Source organism: Pyrus communis, chromosome 17 (assembly GCF_041283825.1).
Source record: "Pyrus communis isolate YQ-2024b chromosome 17, ASM4128382v1, whole genome shotgun sequence".
In the NCBI taxonomy this organism is placed as follows: Eukaryota; Viridiplantae; Streptophyta; class Magnoliopsida; order Rosales; family Rosaceae; genus Pyrus; species Pyrus communis.
In genome coordinates this window covers 23,181,656-23,207,236 of record NC_142581.1, presented here as the reverse complement: position 1 = coordinate 23,207,236, position 25,581 = coordinate 23,181,656, and the positions used below count along the sequence as shown (strand labels likewise).

At 36.2% G+C, this 25,581-nt stretch overlaps 3 protein-coding genes across 3 annotated transcripts; 1 reads left to right on the top strand and 2 right to left on the bottom strand.

The window, feature by feature from the left end:
- Nucleotides 1-660: 660 nt before the first annotated feature.
- LOC137708753 (uncharacterized) lies at nucleotides 661-5,198 on the top strand. The gene is made up of 5 exons (XM_068447905.2): nucleotides 661-1,283; nucleotides 2,961-3,011; nucleotides 3,433-3,495; nucleotides 3,585-3,653; nucleotides 4,512-5,198. Exons 1-5 carry the CDS (start codon nucleotides 915-917, stop codon nucleotides 4,791-4,793), a joined length of 834 nt encoding a protein of 277 aa, XP_068304006.2. The 5' UTR covers nucleotides 661-914; the 3' UTR covers nucleotides 4,794-5,198.
- Nucleotides 5,199-8,763: 3,565 nt separating this feature from the next.
- Nucleotides 8,764-14,039, bottom strand: LOC137708936 (beta-amyrin 28-monooxygenase-like). Its single transcript, XM_068448095.2, has 3 exons — nucleotides 13,461-14,039; nucleotides 12,548-12,966; nucleotides 8,764-9,500 (listed from the first exon to the last, which is right to left on the bottom strand). The coding sequence occupies exons 1-3, from the start codon at nucleotides 13,994-13,996 to the stop codon at nucleotides 9,010-9,012; spliced, it is 1,446 nt and encodes a 481-aa protein (XP_068304196.2). The 5' UTR covers nucleotides 13,997-14,039; the 3' UTR covers nucleotides 8,764-9,009.
- Nucleotides 14,040-18,962: 4,923 nt separating this feature from the next.
- Nucleotides 18,963-22,825, bottom strand: LOC137707733 (Actin-like ATPase superfamily protein). The gene is made up of 5 exons (XM_068446643.2): nucleotides 22,605-22,825; nucleotides 21,942-22,521; nucleotides 20,895-21,050; nucleotides 20,336-20,702; nucleotides 18,963-19,285 (listed from the first exon to the last, which is right to left on the bottom strand). The coding sequence occupies exons 2-4, from the start codon at nucleotides 22,494-22,496 to the stop codon at nucleotides 20,352-20,354; spliced, it is 1,062 nt and encodes a 353-aa protein (XP_068302744.2). The 5' UTR covers nucleotides 22,497-22,521; nucleotides 22,605-22,825; the 3' UTR covers nucleotides 18,963-19,285; nucleotides 20,336-20,351.
- Between the last annotated feature and the right edge of the window lie 2,756 nt (nucleotides 22,826-25,581).

Below are 25,581 nucleotides of genomic sequence, written 5' to 3'. Positions count from 1 at the left end.
TTGCAATGGTGGTAGAAGGGTTTTAGAATTTTCTTTTGTTATGTATCTGGCTTTGGGCCCTTGGTTGGGCTTTTTATGTTAGCTTGGGTGGCCCCTGTTTGTTTTGTTTACAGGTGTATTTGGGCCTTTGGTTTGTAAATTAATTTTGGAATAAAATTTTGTCCCTTTTACGGAAAGGATTTACTTTAAAAAAAAAAAAAAAAACTCAACAATTAAAATATAAAAGTACATACTCAGTATTACAGTATGGTGTTATTCTTTTCTGCTTAAAAATGAGAGGTCTTATGTTCGAATTTCATGAATAACAAGTTCGATACCAAATTAGATTGTTTGATATGTGACTTAGTCAAATTATCTTTGCGCTAGTGTAAAAATATATATGTACTCAAAAAATATAAAAAATATATATATAAAGAGTGCCAACATCCGAAGCGAAACGTGCCGCATCACTAACTGACAGACGTCACTATCTTCTACATCTGCCCCATTTCTTCGTCCTCACTCACCTCCAGTCCCAAGCGCGTCTACCCACACCACAGCCCTCAACCAATCTACAACTACAAACCCTATCAAATGAGCTAGTGTGTACTGCCATGGCCCACCATAAAATTGAGAAAAAGATGGACAGATAAAATAAAAAAGAAAAAAAAGGGAAAAGTCCACACAAAGGGGAAGAAGCGGAAGAGTTGTGACTTGTGAGTTTGTTGTTGATGAGAAACACAAGAAAAGAAAGTCGACAAAGCTTTCAATTATATTTATATTCTTTCCTTCTTTTCTTCTTTCTGTACAAAGACAAACCCACATAAATTTAAAAAGATTCTTTCTCCCCTTTTCTCTCTCGCCACCCTCTTCTTCTTCGTCCTCTCCCTCTTTTCAAAAACCAGGAGAAGCAAAAAACCGTCAGTGAATACACTATGACTTCCCCCGATGACAGTGACGGCGGCTGGGTCAACCTCGCCATGAACGACGAGGCGGCGGTCGTCGACCTTCTTCTCCGCCTCAAGCACTCCGCGCCGCCTCCGCCGTCGAAGCGCAGTACTATTCACGGCTTTCCGACTTTGCGGTGGTGCGTAAGGCAGCGCCGCTCCAGGAACGTGCCACGTCGCCACCATGCCGACGACGTCGATGCTGAGGACAGAAAGAGCAAGAAGGGTGAGTCGAGCGGCGCCGGGGCCAGCCCCACCACGCCACTTTCCTGGAGCGGTGCCACTTCGGCTGGCGGCGTCGACGGCTCCGAAGAGTCCAGCAAGCTGCTTAAGCCGACCGATGCCGCGAGATCTAAGGTCTGTATATGTCTCTGTCACCGTCACTCATTAGGGTCGGCCCGGGGTTTGGTTCGGTGGCTTTTTTTCTACTTTTTTATCTTAATTTTTGGATTATCTAATTGACGAAACTACCCCTTAGAACCTAAGGTATTTACACGGGAGTGGAACCCGTCAGTCTCTTTCTATTTCCGCAGTCTGTTTGTGGAGGGGGCTTCCAACCGGTCGTTGTCCTTTTGACTATTATGCCCCTACGTTGCATTTGCTTGTGGATGCATCTTTGCCGCCGGGGCAATTTCGGTCAGCACACCGTACCGGTTTCTCTGCTCGCCGGTCGTTTGGACTCGGCGCTGTCGTTTTACCATTGTCAACGTCTTCCGTTATTTTCTAGGATTTTAGGGTTTTTCAGAGGACGCGATGACACTTTGACTATTCTTTTCCGCTCCTGTCACGCTTGTTCCGCTGGAAACCCCAAAATACCCTTCTATCAGTGGCATTTTCGTCATTGGACAAAGTCTCAGCCAACCCATAAACTGTCCCGAAATGACGTAATTCTGTCCTCGAAAGTCAAACCGTACTTGAAACTTGGAGGGCAATTGGGGAATATAGAAACATGGCGACCTGCTTTATCGGTGGCGTGTCTTAGTGGCAAAATAGGCCTGCGTGTTGTGTGGTTTGGTGTGGTGCTGGTAGTGGGTGTGCGGTGAGGGGGAAATCATTGGGTGCGGTCGGGCGTAGTTTGGCGTTTCCTGCAGACGCATGGTAACGACCAAATCGAATCAGCGCCCTGCGACGTCGTTTGTTCCATATGGAGCATTAAAACAAGATAGAAATAGGGTATGATATTCACACACCTCGTTTTACTTTTCATATTCTTTTAATTTTCGATCGTTGAAGAAGATGAAATGAAAAAAATCAACAGATAAAAATTAACAAGAGGTGTAAAAAGTAAATTGGGCTGTGTGAAGGCTCCACACATCCCTAGAAGTATTGTTACCAATGGGTATGAAGACGAGGTCAAGCTTGGATCCAATGGAAACTCAGTCAAATGGGAAAACTTTGTGATCGGACTGTCTGTCACGAGATCGTAAGTGACAGCCTGGCATGTTAGCCTTTTTATGCTTTGGTGGGTCCCAAAGGAAGATATAAAAAAGTGGCTCTTTGGGTTATAAGCTGAATTTGTTGTTGCTTGGTGCCCTTAAGGGTTTTCTCTGTGTGTTTTTTTTTTTTTTTTTTTTTTTTTTTTTTTTAGGTTGAATGATTGCATTGGGCACATTTTTGGTCGAAAACCGAGACGCGAATTGCTCCAAGAAATTAACTAAAAAGAGTATGGGAAGTTTGCATAATGTGTGGGTTGCTCATTTGAAGTTGTCACCGTATGTACATAAGTGAAATGCACATTGATATTGTTACGAGAAAATCGTTGGAAAACCCTTTAAAAGTGTTTTTTGGGTCTCGGAGCGGTGGGAATTAGAATACGTGGAATTATTGTTTACATGGACTTTGCAGTGGTTTCGATCACTCCGTTTGACATGTGTACCTGGTTATATTTTTTTTTCACTTGTAAGCTGTTTGCGGCCTTTTCTATATCTGCCGAGCCGGCTAGCTCTGATATGTATTTTTTTTTTACTGTTCAACTTGCTGAGTAGTGTTTTGCTTGACTAATTTATTGGGTTGTGTTATGTTCGGTGTGTGCAGGTTGCTGTTAGAAATGAATCAACCATCTTCAAGAGGCCAAGAAAGAAGAAGGTAAATATACCGTTATGTATTTGCACTAGTACGATATTCGTGGAAAGTTTATGACCTATTTGGCTTGAACGAAAGAAATTCCAATTAAATTTATGTATTTTGGCTAATTGAAGTCTTAGCTCAAAGGCTCAAACCACAAAAAGTTCCAACTCTTAATGGTAATAAGTATCCGAAAGTCATGAGTAAGATATCTTTGCTGAGCAGACCATACTAAAAGCTCTGAACGAGTGACCTTGACGGGGCTTAAACTTGGGATCTCTTTCATTTGCAGCGTAAATATCCTCGGAATAACTTACTCACTGGTTGCATTTCAGTAGTTTCTCCTCCCCTGTTCTTTCTTTGGTTTGTTTGTGGTGGTGTGCTGAATATTGTTGGATTCATATGTCATAGCGTGGTGATAAAATCTTGTGGCTGCATGCAGACTTTAGCTGAATTAAAAGAGGAGGAGAGTCTGCTGTTGAAGGAAAGAAGAAATTTGGAAAATGTACGTCTTAAAGATACTATACTATATGTCCCAATATGTCTTCGTGGAGATACCTGGATATTGATTTCTTTAATTTATTCTCTGAGCAGGAATTGGCAACTCTACGCCTCGTTGTTGAGAAGCAGAGGGCCACAAATGAAAGCTTGAAAAAAGTGAAGGTGAATGCGCTGTTACTACTCTCTGTAGGCTCTAAGTATGTATGCATTTATAATATACATAAAACTTACAGTCTGAAAAGTCGTAACGGAGTGACTATTGTGCGGAAATACATGCGGCTGTTGTGCAATAGTCTTACCTCATAGGATTACAATAAATTTCACTAATAGGATTTTTTATGCGTAATTTGCCAGTTTCTCTCCTTACTATGTACTGTTTAACATGATTCTTTAGCCTTTAGTCATTTCAGAGGAGTGGTTGACGCCTGCATTTTGCGGTCTCTTTTGTGTCGTTAAGATGCAGATGTTGAAAGTTGTAGACTTTTCGTTTCATCCTCTTAGAGTTGCTATCCTGGTAAAACATTTCCCATCCCATTGCACTTAAGTAGGAAGTCCACCGCTGTCAGAATATGTATATGGACATTATGTGTATATTATGCATCAGTGACCAGCTTGCTCCATGAATCGTGATGCAGTGCTTCATCTTTTCTTGAGGGTTGACTTTTTTTATGCATGGATAGTGCAAAATATGGTCTTCTGGGTTTGTAGCTTCCTCCAATAAGGATGTTTCTTCCATTGAACTACTTGTTTCGTAGCTTATAGAATAAAATAGAAAAAGAAAACTTAACTGTTCACACTCTGTTTGAAAATTCTTGTACTAAGAAATTATCAACATGAAAGTTTGAATAAATTACTTACTTTTGAGGAGTACATAACTTACGTCGATGATAGCTTAGTGTAGATTTGCTTTTTTAATCATTTGCGAGACGAGAAAGAACCAAGTATGCAATCATTTACATTTTCAGGATTATCAGCATGTATAACATGTTTTGTAATATTGGTTTTATCTTTTGGTTACAGCTTGAGTTGCAGTCGCCGCAGACAAAAATGAAAGCCATATTGTCTGGTGAAGCCATTTGGCACCAACATGAGCAAATAAATGCGGTTGGTGACACTACTCCAATAATGAAAACAAGTGTTCATTGCAATAACGTTGGCACTTCACAAAGCTCCTGTCCCTCAAATGTTTCTTCCAAGGTGCAACAAGAGGTTGGGAGCCGAGACACTGCCTTTTCGCTACCTGATCTAAATCTTCCATTTGGAGAGGACCCTAGCTCCGAGGTTTTATATGGAACGAGCTGAGAAGATTCAGATTTGTACTATTATTCAGTTTTCTAATCACGCAGCGCCAAGATCTGCAGCAGCGTTTAGCTTAATAAGATAGAACTCATCCATCCTACGTTCCTAACGGTATTTTAGGTTGACAAACTGAAAGTGCAAGTATAAAAGCCAGTCTCCTCCGCCGCCTTATGAAGTGAACACGGCGGATATTATTTTGTTTCTTTATAGATGAAAGGACTGAGGGTAGTGTAGAGATCCTAACCCTTAACACATTTTCACTTTTCCAGGTTTCTATGTTTTGTCTGAAGTTCTTTGGGAACCCTCATCCCTGTCCCTTTTTTTTCGTTTATTATAATTTTTTTTTTTTGGAAATATTGACTCTAATGTAATCGGACTCCATAATGTTTTAATTCTCTGTTATTGTCACTCTTGCATTTTATTTTATTTTTCATCATCTTTTCGGGTCTGTCTCCTTGGATAATGGAGTTTTGGACAATGAAGTTTGGATGTGTAGGCAGAACTGCTGCTACCAGACCCTACTAATATTGGTCTGGGAAGAACTCAAATTATGGAGATGCCGATTTGCAGGTACCGATTCCGGCCACTTGATGTTGCCATGACGCCATTTCCGTCTTTTGCAGTGAGGAACTGCCGTTGAGTTTCAGAGCTATTTGCAATCGGGAACCTAAAAGACTAACGGCTGCTGGATCAGTTCCTCAAGGGATTATTTCCTAATTATTTTTGTAGTTGTTTTTATCTGTGGCCTTCAATCATACTTTTGCATAAAAGGCGATAAAATGGGATTGGTAAGAAACCTCTATGGTTACTTCCTTGAGCTGAGAAATGAAGTCCAGGCTTTGGAGTTCCCAGTATCCCCTATCAAATCTAGATGCCTAGAAAAATTGTCGAACAAGCAAATCAATCAAAACATTCCAAAACCATATGTACCACCTCAACACAGAGAAATACAAGTGAAGATTTTCAACGTACCTAGTCTGGGAGAGAGTGGACTCAAACCATTTCCAGCTCCAAACTTAACGAGTACCGTTATGTTTAAAGTGTTTAAATTAGGGAGTCTTGGAAAGAGTGATCATTGTCGAGACTAGGTTGTCATAAAAATAGTCCTGAATACTCACACTCAAAGACCAAACATTGCGTGATGGTGGTGATGCGTGGTAAGAGATCACTTGCAAGGGCTCTAAAAAGTTAACTCGAAAGAGATTGAAGGAGATTCACATCCAGCTTTGAGGATCCATATTGGTACGTTACTGCAGTTCTAATGTGTAACTTTCCTTGAATAAACGGTTAAGAAATCACTTGCAAGGGCTCTAAAGAGTTAATTTGAAGGAGATTCATAATTGACATAGATTCACATTCTTCTTTGAGGATCCATATTGCTACGTTGCAGCGACGCAACTCGATACATAAACTGCACACCAAATGTGTAAGTACGAAAACTTCATTTCGTACCCAGTAAGCGACTGTAACACTATAAATAGGGTGGATGGTGATGGGCCTCAGGCGGACAAACATAATTGGCATACAAGATTGTATAGCCTTAGGCAAAAACCAAAAGCTTGGTGTGTTCACCAAGGTCTAGGTGATCAATTGATTAAGCTATATGACAGTTCTGCGAGATTTTTTATTGGGGTGAACATAGGGAATATGATGTTCAATTTCAAACACAAAAGACATGCAATACTTATTGAACAATCTTCGATGTGAAAATTTTGGCATTATCTAGTCATCGCCCTATTCCGTAGGAAAACTGAACAACTGCCAAGCGTACTTGTTGTTGAAAGTCGCATTGGTCTCATTAGGTCATGAGGGGTTGAAAAAGCAAAGTATGAGTGGATCGTAATTATTTATCTAGTCAAAACATTTCGAAAGTACTAACCCCATGCTCTGGAAATCTCATATAGTCAAAACATTTCAAATTAAGTGTATGTATAAACCAATCAACTCCATCTGCATGTGTTCTAATATCTTAATGGATAAAATGTTAGGTTTGCACCCTTGCGTCCCGGATTCGAAACTTTTCCCTCTCACAAATTATTGTAATAGTTTCAAACCCTCCACTCTCTTTAATAATAATAAATTACAAAAAGAAAAAGAAAAAAAATTCAACTCATCTGTATGCCGAGAAACCAACCTGAAATCATTCTGAAACATTGGACAATAAACCTCGACTTGCGAGATTAACTTGAGTTTTATTACAATTCAGTCTAGGAACTTGAAATAATTAATTTCAAGGAACTTTACAAATGTTAAAAAAACAAACAGGTAACAAATTAATCTACAACAACAATCCCACTAAGACACGACCTGCCGGATGGGGATTCATTCTGGGTACAGTGGTAGACCTTGTGTGGTAGTCTGCACGTGGTTTAACTAGGAAACCATCTGGATAGCCGAAGGTTGAGCTGATGATGCCTTTCTTCAACATTCCCTTCTGCTGTTTAACCACCTGGGTATGATGATCATTGGCTTCTAATGCTTGTGGCTGTGCTACAAAACGATGGAGCAAGAGCTTTTCAGCTGTCAACCTTTCCCGAGGTCTCGGGGTAAAGCAACTCTTCGGGAAATCTCTAGCCTCGTTTGAGATCTCAGCAGGGCTATTGGGAGTTAATTCAAAAGAAGCCATGTCTAAGAACTCGACAAGTTCACATGGGAGCTTGCCGGTTAGCATTTGAAGTACAATACAACCCAGTGACCATATATCAATTGAAGTCTCTTCCTGAGCATTATCAGTCCAAGCATATGCGTCTGCATACATGGGATTGCCTTTCCATCCACTCCTTCTCTTAGCCAATCCTAAATCTGCAACCTCGGCTACCAAGTTAGCAGTACTCACATTAGACGCGGTCGTACTAGGCATATGAAGAATGTTTTCCATAATTCTTTTCTCCCTTTTCTAATTGTTCTTGAGCCTTTCGTTTCATGATTCTTCTTCACAACTTCTTATTTCTTTGTTTAGCAGTCTGGATTTGTCACGTGAATGACAAGTTACTAGGTAAAAGGTATAATACTTTCGAAACAGTTCCTTCTCAAGCGTGTTTAATTTGACTCTGGAAACTATATCCATACAGCTAAGCAAAGACTAATGACTTGAATTTAGGGAAAATTATCTCAACTTCCACAACTACTTGGATATGAAGCTACGTGCAAATACAATGGCGTTTAAAGTCGCATCTTTCTTGGATATTCCTCCAAGTTCAGCGGTCACCGCCACAAAGCGTCCAGTTTTCACTAGTATATTCTCATACTTTGATTTGGTTTTCACATCTTCCACTAGACGATACATCAACCGCCTATTACAATTTACAATCTCCGCTCCTTTTTACCATTCTACCCATTTTTGTAAGTTATTTTATAAAAAAAAAAAATATCCTACTTTTTCTACAAAACAGAAGGAAAAAAAATAGAAGAGGAAAGAAAGGGGGAGGAGATCCATATCCTATGCACACAAATTTTTAATTTTTTTAATTGCCCAGCCGCAACAAACCCGCACACCCTTGTTTACCAGCACCCGTGCCCAGCGCGTGTCCTCCCTCACCACCCCCCTCCAGCATCTTCCACAACAACCAGAAACCAAGATCAATGGAAAGCTGGTGAAGAATCCCGTTGTGATTTTAGTTATTAAAATGTCAAAAACTAAACTCCCCACTTTTTTTTTTTTCAAAAAATAGAAACAACCGGTGGAAAGCTAAACTTTAAAAAAAATGACATCACCACTGCCCATAGGCCACAAACCCACCTTCAATTTCAAACTGTTAAAAGATAAGAGGCAAAGATGGAGAGGAACGATTGGTTGGCGTTCGGTTAGTTAGTTTTTTATTTTTTATTTTATATCAATTGACTTGATTATTTCCTATATAAAAAATTATTATTTTTTTCTAACAAACGATATTATCTACACTAAGGAAAAGAAATGGACTTAACCTTACAATGAGTTAACAATAATATGGTTCAAACTCGCATTTGACGAGAATTGAACCTAAGACCTCTCATTTATAAATGAAAAAATTATACAAAGGATATTTAGACTCATACAAATTTTTATTCCGATTCAAGTGAATTATAAACAATTTATTTTCAATCAGTACCATTTCTACTCCAATTTCATAAAACTGTAATTTTAATGAAAATCTGGATTTAAAATCTCCTTTATTCAATTCATCTTCAATCCAATTCCACCTATTTTTAAACAAGCCATCAAGACTAAGTCGATACTTCTTTAATTTTGGGTGTGAGGATAAAGGCGGATCGGAAGTCCTTCAGCAGGCACGGGCAATGGATTAATAACAATCGTCTCGTCCGCTAGAACTTTCTCAAATTTGAACCTTTTCACCAAGTTGTGCATGAACACTAGTATTGCCAATCTTGCGTACTCTTTCCCGGGGCACATCCGTACGCCTCCACCGAATGGAACATATGTGTATGGTGCTGGTCCGCTTCCTTCAAATCTTGACGGGTCGAATTTCTCCGGCTCGGGGAAATAAGCCTCGTTCTTGTGCGTTGAGGTTGCACTCCAATATAACTTCCACCCTTTTGGAATGTATAAACCATGAAACATGAAGTCGGTCAAGGGTTCCCTCCAGCCTCCTTGAACAGGTGAAGACATTCTCAGCACTTCGGAAGCTACATTCCATGAGTATTTCATCTTCTTAAGGTCATCCCAGTTCAGTAACTTCCCTGGACTTTTTGAATTTGCAATCTCCATTTGTTCTGTTAAGTATAAGACAATTTTGCGCTGTTAGTCCACCACATTCGACTAATATATGCGTATGTGTTGCCAACTAAAAATTTTTCTATAAATATTCTTATTTGCTTACTTGGAAATTCATATGTACCTCTGTCTTTTCCTAGGAAAAGGCAATCTCTAAAAGATGTGAATGTCACACCTCACATTATATTATATAAAATAAGTGGACAACAGCATCATTAGTATATTATAGACTTAGAATAATAATAATAATAATAATAATAATAATAATAATAAATTTATATCTTAAATCATTTTGTAACACCAAGACTTTCCTAGAGATCGGGAGTTAACAAAACTAAAAATCTTATTTTTAAAAGAAAAACTAACGAAAAGTTAGTTTTAATAAAAAAATAATAAATAAAAATGTAAGTAAATAGTAATAGAAAAAATGAACAGTATAAAAAATGTTTATTTAAAACTTCTATTTTTAAATGCTTGAAAAACTGAGCTCATATGATCCATTGGCTTTCTAGAGACACGCGGCTCCTTTCCTATTTAAGTTATATCATGTGGGCTCATATCCATCGACTTTCTTATATATGTACACAAAAGCGTATACTATCAACGGGATCAAACTTTAATTGGTTTTTCACCTTCTCTTATCATTAAAATTTAGAAAAACTAATGAAAAGAGTTTGAAAACTTTGAGTTTTAATGATAAGGACAAAATAAAGGGTAAAGTGAATAGTACTAGGATTAACTTTTTAGTGTGAAAATGTGATTTTTCGTTAAAGTGAACAATACCGTGGGCTTTTCGTTAAAATTTCCTTCAATAATATCAAATTTTCTGTTTACAAACAACATTATACTGTATATATTGAATTACGAGAAAAGAGATTCAAACACGGAATTTCGAATATAAATAAAAATAGGGTTCTTTAAATATAGACCCTTGCAACTCTTATTTCCTAGATAAAAATCCACCTAATTCTAAACATCCAAATAAAAACCAAATTTGAAAACGAATGCCAAATAGAAAAGTAATTGACCTATTATTACAAAATATTTACAACTTGTGCCACAATATTCAAATCAAACCAATAAATATTATTACTTACCTTAATTATAATGAACAAATAATTATTGCACATACTATTACCCCTAAAATATATAAATAATATATATACATAAATACATTCAAAGGTATATCATACTACTAAAAGTTCAATATACATATAATTTACCTACATGTATATAGTACTACTATACGTTCAAATATATATATTCGCAGTACTAACATATATGTTAAAAAATTATTATATGTAATTGATTTACCTATTTGTAAATTTATGATTAGAAAATAATATATTTTGTAGGTAAATTAGTATTAAATAAAATAATGTTGCTTTATTAAGTAGGTAAATTATTTTGCATATATTGGGTTTGTTTATTATGTAGGTAAATTATTTTTCATGTATTTTACATATATAAGGTAAATTATTTTGAGCAATATAACATTTTAAAATTTTAATAGTAGGTGCACTATTTGGTATCAAATAACATTTTTTTAGGTAAATTATTTTGCATGAAATTTTACATATATTAGTCATTTTTTTAGGGGGACTTTGGATGCAGTCCTTAGGTATGAATATCCTTTGATTAAAACCTTGTTGGTTTTTAATTTTTAATTGGGGTCCCTGAAATTAATGTGATAATTTATTTCTATGTACGTTACTATATTTTTTAAATTAAAAATAAATTTTTTTTGTTATTTATATAAATGAAATTTTAAATAAAAAACCATAATTTGTGGGATTAAAAATATTAAAATATAAATATACTATTGTGTGTGTGTGTATAAACATGGGTACATTCATCAAAATTAACCAAAAAAATTATTGTATCAAAACATGGGTACATTCTTCAAAATCACAAAAAAAAAAAAAAAACAAAAAAAAAAAAAAGATATTTCTTTATGACATTAGTAAATTTCTTCAATTAAACTTGACATGGATACATTTTAAAATCAAAGAAAAAAGAATGTACCCATATAAGTTTACAAATGGATTAGAAAAAAAATTGAATAGGCTTTATATAAAAAATAAAATGGTACATTTTGCTTATAACAAATTGGTATATTTAAGAATGAGTACATTTTAAGATTAAAAAGTTTTACATGAATGGGTACATTTAGCGAAAAAAAAAAGGTACAAATAAAAAAAATATATGGGTACAAATACAAATAAACTTTAAAAAATATGGGCACAAAAAGAAATTAATATATGGGTACAAATTAAAACTGAAAATAAAATTGGTACAAATTAAAAAAGAATTACAAATTAAAAATGGGTACAAACTAAAACTAAAAATATATGATAAAAAATTTAGTCATAAATATAAATATACTAATTGTAACATTTTTAACATTAAATGAATATATTTAGAAATAAAAAAATATTTTATTATTGAAATAATTAATGATGTTATTAATAACCAAGGACCTTAATCAAAAATTGAAAAGGAATAGGATTTTAATCAATGGAATAGCAAAAGGAAGGATGAGAACCTATTTTCTCCTTTATATATATATATATATGTGTGTGTGTGTGTGTGTGTGTGTGTGTGAAATAATTTACCTACATTAATATGTAAAATATAATTTTAGTGACTTAATTAAGCATGTTAATATATTAGACATGTTTTATTTTATTATATATTAGGCGATGAATTTATAACAAATGTTTTTTAAGTAAAATTATTAATTCTCCTTTATAATTCGCATGCATTAATTGTGTACATCAAACATTGAAATAGGGGTATTTTAGGCATCTAGAAAAATTTAAATGTGTTAAGTCAAACATAATTAATAAATTTGCTGATGTGGAATCTAGTAAATGAGTTTTGTTCGAGTAAAAAACTTATATCAGGTTTTATGTGGAAAAAATTAATTTTTAGGGACTAAAGTTATATTTTCAGATAAAAATATGATGCATGTGACTGAAATGGAGAGTATTTGACAAATATGTTCACAGGTTTTTTGGTCAGAATATGTTTGACAGTTGGTTACCGTTGTAGACTGCATCATAAACATGAGGAAGCTCGGCAAGATACTTGACAATGAAAGCGCAGGTAGCGCTCGTCGTTTCATGGCCAGCAATCAACAACCCATTAATCCAATCAGCAATTTCCAATTCCGTCGCGCACGTTCCATTCTCATCGCACGTCAACAGCATGTGTGACAATATGTCTTGTGTTGGGGAGGCCTTGCCCTCTGCCAAATCAATCTTCCTCTGCTTAATTATCTTATGCAGCTCGTCCCTGATGAATTTGGAGGACTTTATGGCAGTATGAAATGGGGTCCCTGGGAAGTCAATCGGCATCGATATGATTCCGGCGTTCAACAGATGGATTGAATGACCGATTTCTTCCATTTCCTTTGGGTTCTCAAGGCTCAGAAACAAGCGTACAGCAAGACCAAAGGTGTAGCTGTATTCATGTACGTAACACACATTATATATCATATAAAAACCAAATATTCGTACGTCCAAGCTTTATTTTTGAAATTTCATTCTTTAAAAAATTGAAAATGAATTAGAACATGGTGTTCTAATTCAAATTCATATTATATATTGTTTTAATATTTAATGAGTGTTTTTTACTTAAGTATTGATTAACGTATTTAGTTCTTATTGATGACACATCACGTGGTTTACAGATGTGGTCTAAAAAGTTAGTCTACCAAGCATTATTCATAATTTTTAGCTTCATTATTCATATCACATCCGAAATATATGGAATTGATCTCTAAACGTACATATATGTTATCAGACTATAAATCTTGCGATGTTGATCCATTATCGTCATATTTTAATGTGAATCTAAATAGTAAATTTTTGTTGAGATTGAGATTCACAAAAGTCTACCAGAAAGAAAATATATAAATTAATAAATTTCTTGATGTACACAATAGTTGGACTTACTCGTTAGTGAGGAGGAAGGCTTGAACTTGGTTTTTATTTTCCCAAGCATCTGCAAAGTGTGTACGGGCACTAGTGTCCATGATGCCGATGTATCGTTGCAAAACCTCAGGCCTCATGAACTTCGGAATCAACTTTCTAAACTTCTTTTTAGAAGTTTCAGTGGAAGAAGGGAAGATCTTTTTGATAGAGCTGGGATACCAAACAGCGACAAGCTTGTTCTCGTTGGAGAACAAGAATTTGTTGCAAGCCGCACCGCAGAAGATGGCAGCTTGCTCCCCAAAGAGGGAGGTCTTGAAGACTTGGGAGGAAAATTTGGTTATTCGGTCGAAGAAGAACTTTTCAGGTTGGCCTTTCCATCCAGAAGCCAAGAACTTAAAGCTTTCTCCGATCACGGGGTAGCCTACATTTCCTGGCGGGAGGTTTTCGCTAGTGAATTGGGATCTGTACCTATATAAGAGGACAACTAGAGAGAGGGAGATGAAGGAAACTGAGGTAGCCCAGAACAATGGGTTGAGAAAGAAATAATGCTCCTCCATTTTGCTTTTTGTTGTTTAAGCAGAACCCCAGTTTGTTAATCTGAATGTTTCAGTTTGTAACTCATGATATTTTATAGGCGGTTTACGTGAGAATGACAGATCATATTAGGTTGTCTTTGATGGTGCAGTCGTGCAGGCCATCATATTAGGCAGTCTTTGATGGTGCAGTCGTGCAGGCCAGTCTACGTAATAGTAGTTTTGAAGGTTCTTGTTGGTAAGAGCTCAAGAAAGACTCCGGAGAGTCGATCGGGGTCTGAAAAGATTAGAGCCTACGTATGAAAAAAAAATATATTACTGAACATCTTTATCAACCTATAACAAAGGTACAAAATATTGAATATTGGTATCTACTTGTAGCACTTCTTTACCTATGACGAAGATATGTAACATCATTATTATCTACCTATGAAAAAGATTCGAGTCATTTGACACAACTATCTACGTATGAAAAATATTTATCATCCTTATCTACCACTAACAAAGATACAAAAATTGAACATCATTGTCTACTTTTAGTAGTTATTTCCTTATTAGGCTCTTGTTCTGTAAAAAAATCATCAAAGTTGAAGTTAAAATAACCGTTAAATCGTGATTTTTTGTTGATAACCGTCGAAAAGTTTTGTCTCGTTACTTGATCTCTGAATGTTTGTTTTTTGTGATTTTTGGCATATGCGATCTTGAAGCATATACAAACAAGTTTGACGGTTAGATCGTTGAAATTAGTTTCGTAGGATGCGTATCCCATCAAAACAATAGATTCGCTAACACTTAAGACTTTATTTATACTTTCATTAAGTATAACATAAGATTTTGTGGTATCCACCAGTGTAAATATTTTAAATTGAAGATCGAATTCATTCATTGTATTCATATAGGGTCAAGGAGTGTAGCTGTAAAAAACCATCAAAATCGGAGTTAAAATAACCATTAAATCATGATTTTTTTGTTTATGACTGTCGAAAAGTTTTGTCTTGTTACTTGATCTATGAATGTTTATTTTTTGCAATTTTTGGCGTATGCAATCTCGAAGTATATACAAACATGTTTGATGGTTGGATCGTTGAAACTAGTTTTGTAGAATGCGTATCCCATCAAAACAATAGATTCACTAACACTTAAGAGTTTATTCATATTTTCATTAAGTATAACATACAATTTTGTGGTATCCACTAATGTAAATATTTTAAATTGAAGATCGAGTTCATTCATTATATTCATATAGAGTCAAGGAGTGTAGCTGTAAAAAATCATCAAAATCGGAGTTAAAATAACCGTTAAATCGTATTTTTTGTTGATAACCGTCGAAAAGTTTTATCCCGTTACTTGATCTTTGAATGTTTGTTTTTTGCGATTTTTTGCTGATACGATCTCGAAAAATGTACAAACAAGTTTGATGGTTGGATCGTTGAAATTAGTTTCGTAGAATTCGTATCTCATCAAGTTCAATGGTGTGTGTGTATATATATATATTTATTAAGTAGATTTAAATTGTTTTATTTTGTACGTATAACACTCAAGAAATTGAATGGTATGTATATTTTAGCCGATCCAATTGTCACATCCTGACCCGGGCTCCACCACATCCTGGGCTCGACTTTGCCGTAGCATGATATTGTCCACTTTGAGCCCCGACCACACATTTACGGTTTTGTTTCTGGGAACTCACACGAGAACTTTTCAGTGGGTCACCCATCCTGGGATTGCTCTCGAGCGAACTTGTTTAACTTCAGAGTTCCGATGAACTCCGAAGCCAATAAGCTCTCAAAAAACCTCGTGTTTTATGGTGGTGGGCATGTACATATAAAGCATATAGGATCCACAATGGTCACCAATTCTTAATATTTAATTTAATATATATATATATATATTATAGTTTTTAGGGGTATAAAATTGTTAAATTAATATATACTAGCATTTGCCTACACACTTTGTGTGTATGAACGCATTTTTTTAGAAAATGAGAAGGAGAGAAGAGAGAGAGAGGGAGAGAGAGAGAGAGAGAGAACATAGGGGAGTAGGAGGTATTTGGTTTTTTTTTTTTTTTTTTTGTTTTTGTTTTTTTTAATTTTTAATTTTTATAAATATTAGAGGTATTTTAACATTACCTGATGTGATGCTTCAATAAAAAACAGTAAAATTTGGACTTGAGAAATTATATTATTGCCCATCATTTTTTTTGTGTGATAAAAGACTAATTTGTCTTTTCACCTTCTTTTAGTTGACAAAGAGGGTTTCATTAATTAGTAGAGATAATTATTATAGTATTTTTTTAGGGTTATAAAATTATAAAATTAATATTTTGCTCATTGTACATCGTGTTACTCACGTGTATACCCGAATCAATCCGTTATCTTAACAGATACTTATTGGGTTATACAATAACGACCCGATTCGTTATCGTGTCGATCCGAACACCTATTAATTTTATGTCGTGTCGGATCAGGTTATCGGTTAGTGTCAGAAATTACCAAGCCTACATACAACTAAGGAAAGACTAATAACTTGAATTTAGGGAAAATTATCTCAACTTCCACTACTACTTGGATTTATATGAAGCTACGCGCAATGGCAATACTGAGTCAGGTTTTAAAGTCGCATCTTTCTTGGATATTCTTCATAGTCCAGCGGCCACCTCCACAAAGCTTCCAATTTCCACTAGTAGTTCGGGTTAATTACACTAGCACCCTTAGAGGTTTATTGAGTTTTCATAAAATTCTTTCACGTTTGAGACATAACACTAACACCCCCTCATGTTTTAATTCACTTTCACATAACCCCTTCATCAGAATTCTGCTAATAAATGAACAACTTTACCCTTATAATTAATTACTTAAACAATAAACAAAATCTTTATAATTATACAGAAAAAGAAAATATTAAAAAGTAAATTAAACATTAAAAAAATGAGGGAATTAATGATGCCCAATGAACTATGGCTAGTGATCTCAAAGAATGTTCGAGTCTAAGTGCTTTTGAACAAGGAAAGCAAATCCATGCCCGTACCATCAAGTATGGGTTCAGTCTTATAGCACCAATTGGAAGTGCTCTTTCAACCATGTATGCAAAGTGTGGGAATTTGGAAGGCAACAGTCTGGTGTGTAGTAGGATGCCAACGAGGGTTACCGTAACTTGGAATGCATGTTATCAGGGCTTTCACAAAATGGGAGGGGCATCGAAGTTCTGAACTTTATGATAACTGTAAGTTATTCAACAAGTTTATGCATCAACGTTCCATTGTTCTTCAGGAATTCTCGTTTTACTCTTTTTTCTAGAAATTAATTTGAGGAAGAAAAGCAACCATCTCCTCCTTTTTTTAGTTTGAAAGAATAGAATTGGACCAATATACAAGAAATTTCATTACAAGTTGCAACTACAGTTGATTCCTCTTGCGCCTCTTGACTTGTTTTGGCATATCAAAGTAATTTTTCATTTCATTAAAATTTTGTTGCTGTTAATTATTTCCTTATGGCTGCAAGCAGAATGCTTATGAAGTCGAATCCCATTGTTCATAAGCATTCTCATGGAAAAAGAAGATGAAGATGGTGATATTTTGTTAATGTTTAATTTATTTTTCTATAAAATTATAAAGATTATTTTATTGTTTAAGTATTAGTTATGAGGGTAAAGTTGTTAATTTATTAGAAGAATTTTGATTGAAGGAATTATGTGAAAGTGAATTAAACCTTAAAAGGGTATTAGTGTAATCTCTCAAATGTAAGAGAATTTTACGAAAATTCAATAAACCTCAGAGATTGTTAGTGTAATTAACCCCTAGTAGTTCTCATAATTTGATTTGGTTTCCACATCTTCCACTATACGATACATCAACTGCATATTACAATTTACAAAAGGCACTATTATTTCCACTCCTTGCTTACCATTCTGCCGATTTTTGCAAGCGATTTAATAATAACAGAAGAAAATTCTGTTTACAATTCCTAGATCTAAAATTAAAAAATGAAAAGAAAACAAGGGAAAGGAGGTTGGTGCCGTAACATCCCCCTCCCTCCCCCACCTATCTCTCTCTCCCCCTCACCCCATCTCATCAGCCGTCAAGGCTATCTGTATCCTATACACACAGTGCAGCCCACACGCCCATCAAGCCACTATTCAACCCAACTACCTCATGCCCTTTCTATCCTCAATCTCTTTTAATATGCCTCTAGATTATATTAGGGTAACCACAAATGAAGATTAGAAGATGCGTCTATTACATTTGAAGATTAGGGTAACCACAAATGAAGATTAGGGTAACCGCATAATTCTATGAAATCCAACACCTAAAAAATTCTATTAAAATCCTCTGAAATCCAAATTCACTACGCCCTCTAAAGTATACGTATATATTTTGCCCTCAAGCTTAACTTATTAGTCAATTGTGAGTTACGTGAAATTTTGAGTTTTTGGGTTATTGAAACATATGTAGCTTAGGTGGATTAAATTTTTGCACCATTAGCCTCGGAAATCGAGGTGTGAATTTTTTGAAATTTCATAACCATTGATACGAAGTTAATTATGTTGGTTGATTTGGTATAATAAAATATTATACGAAGCAGAGACTTATAGTTTGAAATTATAATTTTGCAGATGTTGCGTTTGACATCTGCACCTGTTTTCCCTACTAACCAGACATCCAACAGTCTTGCGGCATCGACAGTTGAAGGAGGTGGGTCGCAAACAGCTAGTAAGCAAATTTTATGAATTTTACGTTTGTTGGTTGGATGCGGACAACATATGAATATAACTATTTGCAGGTTATGGGAAATGTTATATTTTTAGGGGAGGTTATACCGATTATTTGGCAAAATTTTACATTGGTTTTGTATCATGTTTGTTTTTTTTTGGTTGAGCCTTGCAACGGATCAAGTCTGCTAGGATCACACGTGTGTACACGCATTAAATATGATCCCCTGCACCGCGCAGCTTCTACACCCAAGTCACTTTAAAATGCAGAAAATATAGAAAATATTGTAACAAGAATTCTTTGCAAACTAAAATATTCAGAAGAATCGGCCATTTTTAGTGTACAACCATATCCGCAATGAGAGCACAAGCTCAACAGACAGTAGGAATACATATAAAAGGGTAGCAGCCATATCGGTTTTCGATTTCCCTCGGAACTCAATGATTCAAAGTTTAATGACAAACATGGTGCTTCATGGACATTGGAAAAGCATACGATTATGATTACCGCAGAACAAGCTCTTTTCTAATATCATGCCAGACACTGCAAATCTTATAAGATTGTTGAAGGTTGCACCAAGAAGAAATGAAATGCCTCAGCTTTACCTGATAAATTCAATCAAAGACAATACATTAATTTACAGAGGCAATTGCAAAACGTGAACCTGTCAATTGCAAAACGTGAAAACATAGTAAGCGAAACAAGTGCACACATGATTTAATGCTATCTTATAGTTCCTACAATATTTACCGTCATGACTGACTCCAAATATTCCGATGAGAAGAGGAAAACCTGATGTCTAACTAACACACGTATCATCTTCTAAGTAAGTTTTTGGCCAGGAAAACCTGATGACTTCAGTTCTCATATGTCTCCCTTCCCAACATATGAGAACTGAAGTCAATATCCTTCGTGTGCGCAAGGGAAAAAAAAATAACTACAATCTTCTACTATAACCATTTCTGTTGCTTGATCAGAAAAAATTAGGCCCGTGCCAAACTGCTGGCAAACAAGGTGTGACAGATTCAAGTCACTCAGGTTGTTGAGATCTGGCTTTCCAACTGTTTAATAAACTAAACCAACCTGCTTTTAATTTGAAGCTTGATGCAAGAGCAGCAGGGCAGAAGCAAAACATATACATAAATACACTCACACACATCATCGTACTGTTCATCAAAACTTTTCAAGCAATTATATGTGATTGTTCTGACTTGTTCTGTCTATCAATGTCATGTTTATTAGGACTTTTCTTTTGGGGTAGTAAACACCACGACACTTTTTTCATAAAAAGAAAAAGACAAATTAAGGAATGGAAAATATAAGTACTCCTTAATCTAGGCTTAAACCAAAGCAATATATGTGTATATGTAAAATGAGTTCAGCCCACTGATGTTCTGTAGTGAGATCAGCCAACTAGCATTAAACGAAACCAGACCTCAAAATAAAAAATTGTGTAGATGCGTCGATAACTAAATGCACAATGAAGAGCATGCATCCTGATGCATAGCATGGTGTAAATGCAACACGACTTGCTTAACATGCAAGGGCAACAAAACCAAGTCACCTTCCTAAGAAAAATTATGATAATTCTAATCATGAATCAGACTAGAAATTCATCATTTATGTTAATTATTGAAGCACCAGAAGCACCATACCTAAGAATTATAAGATTCAGGTACTATCCTTCTTCAACCCATTTACTTTTTCTGACTCTTCTTTTATTCTCCAGACGGCTTCAACGTCATCAGTACGAAACCGTTGGGTAAAAGTTGATTCCTCCAGCGGGGTTGATGTGCCATTGGCAAAAGCAAGAAGACCAGTATAAGCAATCATGGCCCCATTGTCAATACAATACCTATCATCAGTTGCAAACAACCTTCCACCCCGTTCGGTGCACATGGTCCTCATCATCTCTTGCAACCGTTCATTGCAACCCACACCACCAACAATAAGAACATCTTTCTTGTCACAATGCGCCATTGCACGTTCTGTTATCTCCACAAGCATTGCAAACACATTTTCCTGAAGCAATAAGATAAATAAGATAAGTTAATCATGTAGGTAGACCATTGGTATAGTTGTTAAAGTCGTTATTCTTCGTCTTTTGCTTGCAGAGCTATTAAATTGAAAAACTCAGTCGCTCGGTTTTTTCTTGACAAGCTCCATCGATTAAAACCTATATTCTCATGAAAATAGCATTGATTCCAATTTTACCTGAAGCGAGTAGCACAGGTCTGCAGGTGTGCACTCATTATTCTTGAGCTTTTCCACAGCAGTAGCTTCAATATAGCTCAAAATTCCACTAAAAGACACATCCATTCCTTTGACAACATAAGGAAGATCTATAAACTGTTCTCCTTTCTTTGCAAGCTGCAACGGGGAGGGATCACACAAGTCATGATATAAGCACTTCCAAAAAGGAATTCAATTCAAGCACTGAGCATGAGTGTATGGTTAAAGTAGGCATAATAATAGTAATATGGATGACACTAACGATGATAAAAATTCTGTGCAATCTAAGGCAAGATGAACAATCCAATATGATAAAATACATGCAAGGCACGGGAAGTTGACGGCAAAAACTGATAACCCCAATATTGAGCAATCGATCTCCACAAGCATTTAAAACTTGTGAAGAAACTGTCAAAGCATACATGTATTAAGAAAGATAATCTACTACTCAACTATGAGGGGTTCATAGATTTCAAATGCACCATATATAAGCCGCAAGTCGGCCACCCACAATGTAATACATAGAAATATCATAACGGCATTCTCAACTTCAGAAAGAAGAATCCGAGTAATTGACAACCAACATTCACATCTTACAATCTCGACGAACCATCAAAATCAGGCTTCTTCAATGATACTAAATCTAGGATTAGGTACCATATGAAAATATCAAACAAGAACTGCAAACTCAACCTATTCTCTAATACCACGGGCTGCTTAGGCAACAAGAAACAAGGAAGCCATTTCACCTCCTGTCTACATTAATGCCACCATCTCCCATACAATACAATTTTTTCTCCATTGTGCTCTCTTTGTGGTAACAATCATTTTAATGAGTTTAAATGTTACAATGGAATAAAAAAAGTTTCATGTTCAATTTATCTTTTTGATAAATGCTTTGTTCGTTATCATTAAAAAATCAGCCTGACCTCAAACTTTGGCCAGGTCAAGCTCCAACCAATTAACAACAACTATGAAAGTTTCAACCTCCACTGGTAAAACGGAATGAAAATACCACATTCAAGTTACCTGCTCAATGTTATATCCCGGGGCTGGATCATTGGAGAGTGTTAATACCCTGGCGAACCGATCCAAGCAGTTTCCAACAGCGATATCAATGGTCTCGCCAAAGATTCGATACCTCCCTTCACTATATGCAATTACCTGTGTGTTCCCACCACTAACATACAACACAACAGGATCATCTGCACCGGTCACAACCCTTCCCATCTCAATATGTGCAATACAGTGATTAACTGCAACAATGGGCTTCTTCCACAGCTGTGAAAGAACCCTCACAACAATGGCAGCAACTTGTAGTGGTGCTCCCATGCCAGGACCCTTGGTGTAACAGAGGCAATCAATTTCCTTAGGCGTTATTTGGGCAGTTTCCAAAGCAGATTTGACCAGCGGGAGGATGTGTTGGAAGTGATGTTGTGCAGTTTCCCGGGGAAGGAACCCTTGACCGGGAGGCGTAATGTATGTGTGGCGTGGGTTCGACAAAATTGTGCCATCTAAAGTGACGACCCCGACACCAATCTTGTTGGCTGAACCCTCGAACCCTAGAGCTATCATTTTCTTCATTTTTGCCGACGAATTCAGGCACGCCCTGTAAAGCAAAACCAAATTCAAACAAAGTCGAACAGATTCGCCTCAACTATTTTTTAAGCAACGACATCTAAATTTTCATACCAAATAGTGGATGAAGTGGCGGTGGTTGGCCGCTGAGGAAGACCTGAAGTCGCGACGGCTGGCGGTGGATGGTGGTGGTCTCTGAACTGATTTGGTCTGGGTTCGAGTATTAGACAATCGAGGAGGGGAGACTCAAGTGAACTGACCTGAGTCTTCTCTCTTAATATTGGAATCAAACCAACGGTTGAGATTTAATTTCAACCAATCCAATTCCAATGGCTATAATTATTTAAAAAATATTTATATTTGATTCGGTTCAGTATTACCAAACATACTGTGCTGTGATCCCAAATCTCGTACCAAAAGTTTTGGGAGTTTTTTCAGTTTCAGTTACTAAATGGTTCGGGGTTCACGCTTTTGATTTTTTTGGGTCGGGTTTGGATTTTTAGGTTTTTTTTTTTTAGGGAAATATCTTAAAATTGGACAATTTTATAATATTGAAACAAAAATAGGATAAATTGGTCATGCACAAGCCATACACACTATGTACAAAATTGAAATTACTAAAATATCCACATATAAATGGGTTATTTGCTCCCATTTTCTGATTTCTCTCGCTACTTTCTTTCTTTCCCTCCTTCTCTCTTCTTTCATTTTCTCCCTCACGCACTCTCTCTCCCCTTCTCACTGTGCAAACACGATGCACTGTCATCCCGACCAACACCGTCCAAATCGAAGCTGCCACCAATTTCATCTCGTCCTCACGAGTCTAAAACACCTAGCCTTGTCACAAATCTCATCCCCAATCGTTGGGATCGAAACTCAAGCAGGCCGCGAGTTTTTCGGCCATTTTCCAACAACACAAGCAACCGAGACTTGAGACCACCACGACTGGACTCACATCGAGGGTGGGAACAAGGCCCAGTCATTAAATGTTGGTGTGTTTGTTGGATGAATTTTTAAGGATTTGCCCATTGTATGTATAGGACATGCACATGATATGCACACATATTTGGCCCAACCCAAAAACCCAAATGAATAAATACTTGGAAGTTAAATTATGGCTTGTGTTTCATGTTGGGGCCTATGGGTTGTGGAATAAATTTCAAGTTTTGACGTGCTACAAAACTGGGATGTAACAATTTCTGGTTCAATTGTCCAATTGTAGAAATTTGTGAAAATTTTTCTGTAATGTGCATGTGGTATGCATATGGTGTGCATGGCTAACTTCATAATAATATTCCAATTCCAAAAACCTAGAGCTCGCAGCACTCTTTTCGAAATCAGAAAAATGACGTCATCACCACCATTTACACTATATGCACATCATATGTATGTTACATGCATATGATATGCATAGAACTGGAGATCGAGCAACGAGTTGCTTTTCGCATTAATAAGAAACTTTAACGGCAACCTATTGGTATAATGAATACAATTAAAACATAATTGTTACGTATATAAGGTTACAGTGGCAGTTTGAAAAGTCTTGTTACGTATATCAATCACTGCTTAACCATGCATGTGAAAAACATGATACTTGTTGTCGTTATTTCATGGACATGCATGATACTTAAGATCCTTTAAGCTTTTTCTTAATTTTTTATTTTTTTTTTGCTGAGGCCAACTAGGTTGTGGTTATACTTGTTAAATTTCAGGGCACAACATACATGCATCATAACTAGTGAACATTCCCGCTTCTCATATTAAGATGTAGCCATGCACATGATATCCACACCACATGCACATTACAGAAAAATTTTCACAAATTTTTGCAATTGGACACTTGAACCAGAAATTGTTCCATCCCAGTTTTGTAGCACGTCAAAACTTGATATCTATTCCACAACCCATAGGCCCCAACATGAAACACAAACCCTAATTTATCTTCTTAGTATTAATTCATCTGGGTTTTTGGGTTGGCTCACATTTGTGAGCATATCATGTGCATGCCGTGTACATGCAGTGGGCAAATCCTGAAATATTCATCGAACAAAACACCAACATTTAATGATTGGGCTTTGTTCCCACCCTTGATGCCAGTCCAGTGGTGGTGGTCTCGAGCCTCGGTTGTTCGTGTTATTGGAAAATGGCCGAAAAACTCGCGGCCGGCTTGAGTTTCGATCCCAACGATCATGGATGAGATTTGTGACAAGGCTAGGTGTTTTGGACTCGTGAGGGCGAGATGAAATTGGTGGCAGCTTCGATTTGGACAGTGTTGGTAGGGATGACAGTGCATTGTGTGTGCACAGTGAGAAGGGGAGAAAGAGTGCATGAGGGAGAAAGTGAGAGAGTAGAGAGAGAGAGGGAGAGAGAGTAGAGAGAGAGAAATAAGAAAATAAGAGCAAATAACCCATTTATATACAAGGGAAATTAAGTCATTTCAAGGTGTAGAAAAATCCTATTTCTATCCGATTTTTATGCATGACGTGTGCATATTTGAAATGTCCTATTTCTGTTATAAGATTAAGAAAGTGTCCTCCTTCTGGGTGCCTTTTTTTTTAATCAGCCCTACCATAGGAGTTAGGGTAAGCCACAAACAATGAGTCATTAAACATTTGGTATCAGACATGTTAATTATGAGAATCAAACTAATGGCGTGTTTATGTAAAGAGAATCGAATGAGAGGAATGGGGATTGCAGTTCTAGCAACAAGTTGTAGACCATGGCACCCTTGTCAGTGGTTGTGATCTCTTCATCAAAGTGTTGGATATATGAATAATTACCATGAAATTGTTACCTAGTACTCACAATATCCATTTATTTCACAATTACGGATTATAATTTGTTAATAGGATCTTGTAATTGAATCTGTAGATCCCTTATCCATTAGCAGAGCCAAGTACAAGGCTCTCCTAGGCTATATAGCATACGGAGAGTTTTGGTTCTTTAAGCTTAAAATATTAATATTTTGGATTATTTTATGATTTTTAATTGTTATATTCTACTTAGCAAATGAAAATTTTGAATCTTAAGACTCCCTTTAAGAAAAACAAGAGCTAATAAATGTTAAATAAACTCATAACTTTAACAAATA

What these genes read in the sequence shown, in the direction of transcription:
- LOC137707733 (XM_068446643.2), bottom strand. Translation starts at nt 22,496, where the DNA reads ATGAAGAAAATGATAGCTCTAGGGTTCGAGGGTTCAGCCAACAAGATT. An exon ending in CGGGATATAACATTGAGCAG is followed by an intron (nt 21,051 to 21,941) that starts GTAACTTGAATG and finishes TCCCCGTTGCAG; the next exon opens with CTTGCAAAGAAAGGAGAACA. An exon ending in ACCTGTGCTACTCGCTTCAG is followed by an intron (nt 20,703 to 20,894) that starts GTAAAATTGGAA and finishes TTATTGCTTCAG; the next exon opens with GAAAATGTGTTTGCAATGCT.
- LOC137708753 (XM_068447905.2), top strand. Translation starts at nt 915, where the DNA reads ATGACTTCCCCCGATGACAGTGACGGCGGCTGGGTCAACCTCGCCATG. An exon ending in CCGATGCCGCGAGATCTAAG is followed by an intron (nt 1,284 to 2,960) that starts GTCTGTATATGT and finishes CGGTGTGTGCAG; the next exon opens with GTTGCTGTTAGAAATGAATC. An exon ending in AAAGAAGAAATTTGGAAAAT is followed by an intron (nt 3,496 to 3,584) that starts GTACGTCTTAAA and finishes TTCTCTGAGCAG; the next exon opens with GAATTGGCAACTCTACGCCT.
- LOC137708936 (XM_068448095.2), bottom strand. Translation starts at nt 13,996, where the DNA reads ATGGAGGAGCATTATTTCTTTCTCAACCCATTGTTCTGGGCTACCTCA. An exon ending in GCCTTCCTCCTCACTAACGA is followed by an intron (nt 12,967 to 13,460) that starts GTAAGTCCAACT and finishes ACATGAATACAG; the next exon opens with CTACACCTTTGGTCTTGCTG. An exon ending in TTATGATGCAGTCTACAACG is followed by an intron (nt 9,501 to 12,547) that starts GTAACCAACTGT and finishes TATACTTAACAG; the next exon opens with AACAAATGGAGATTGCAAAT.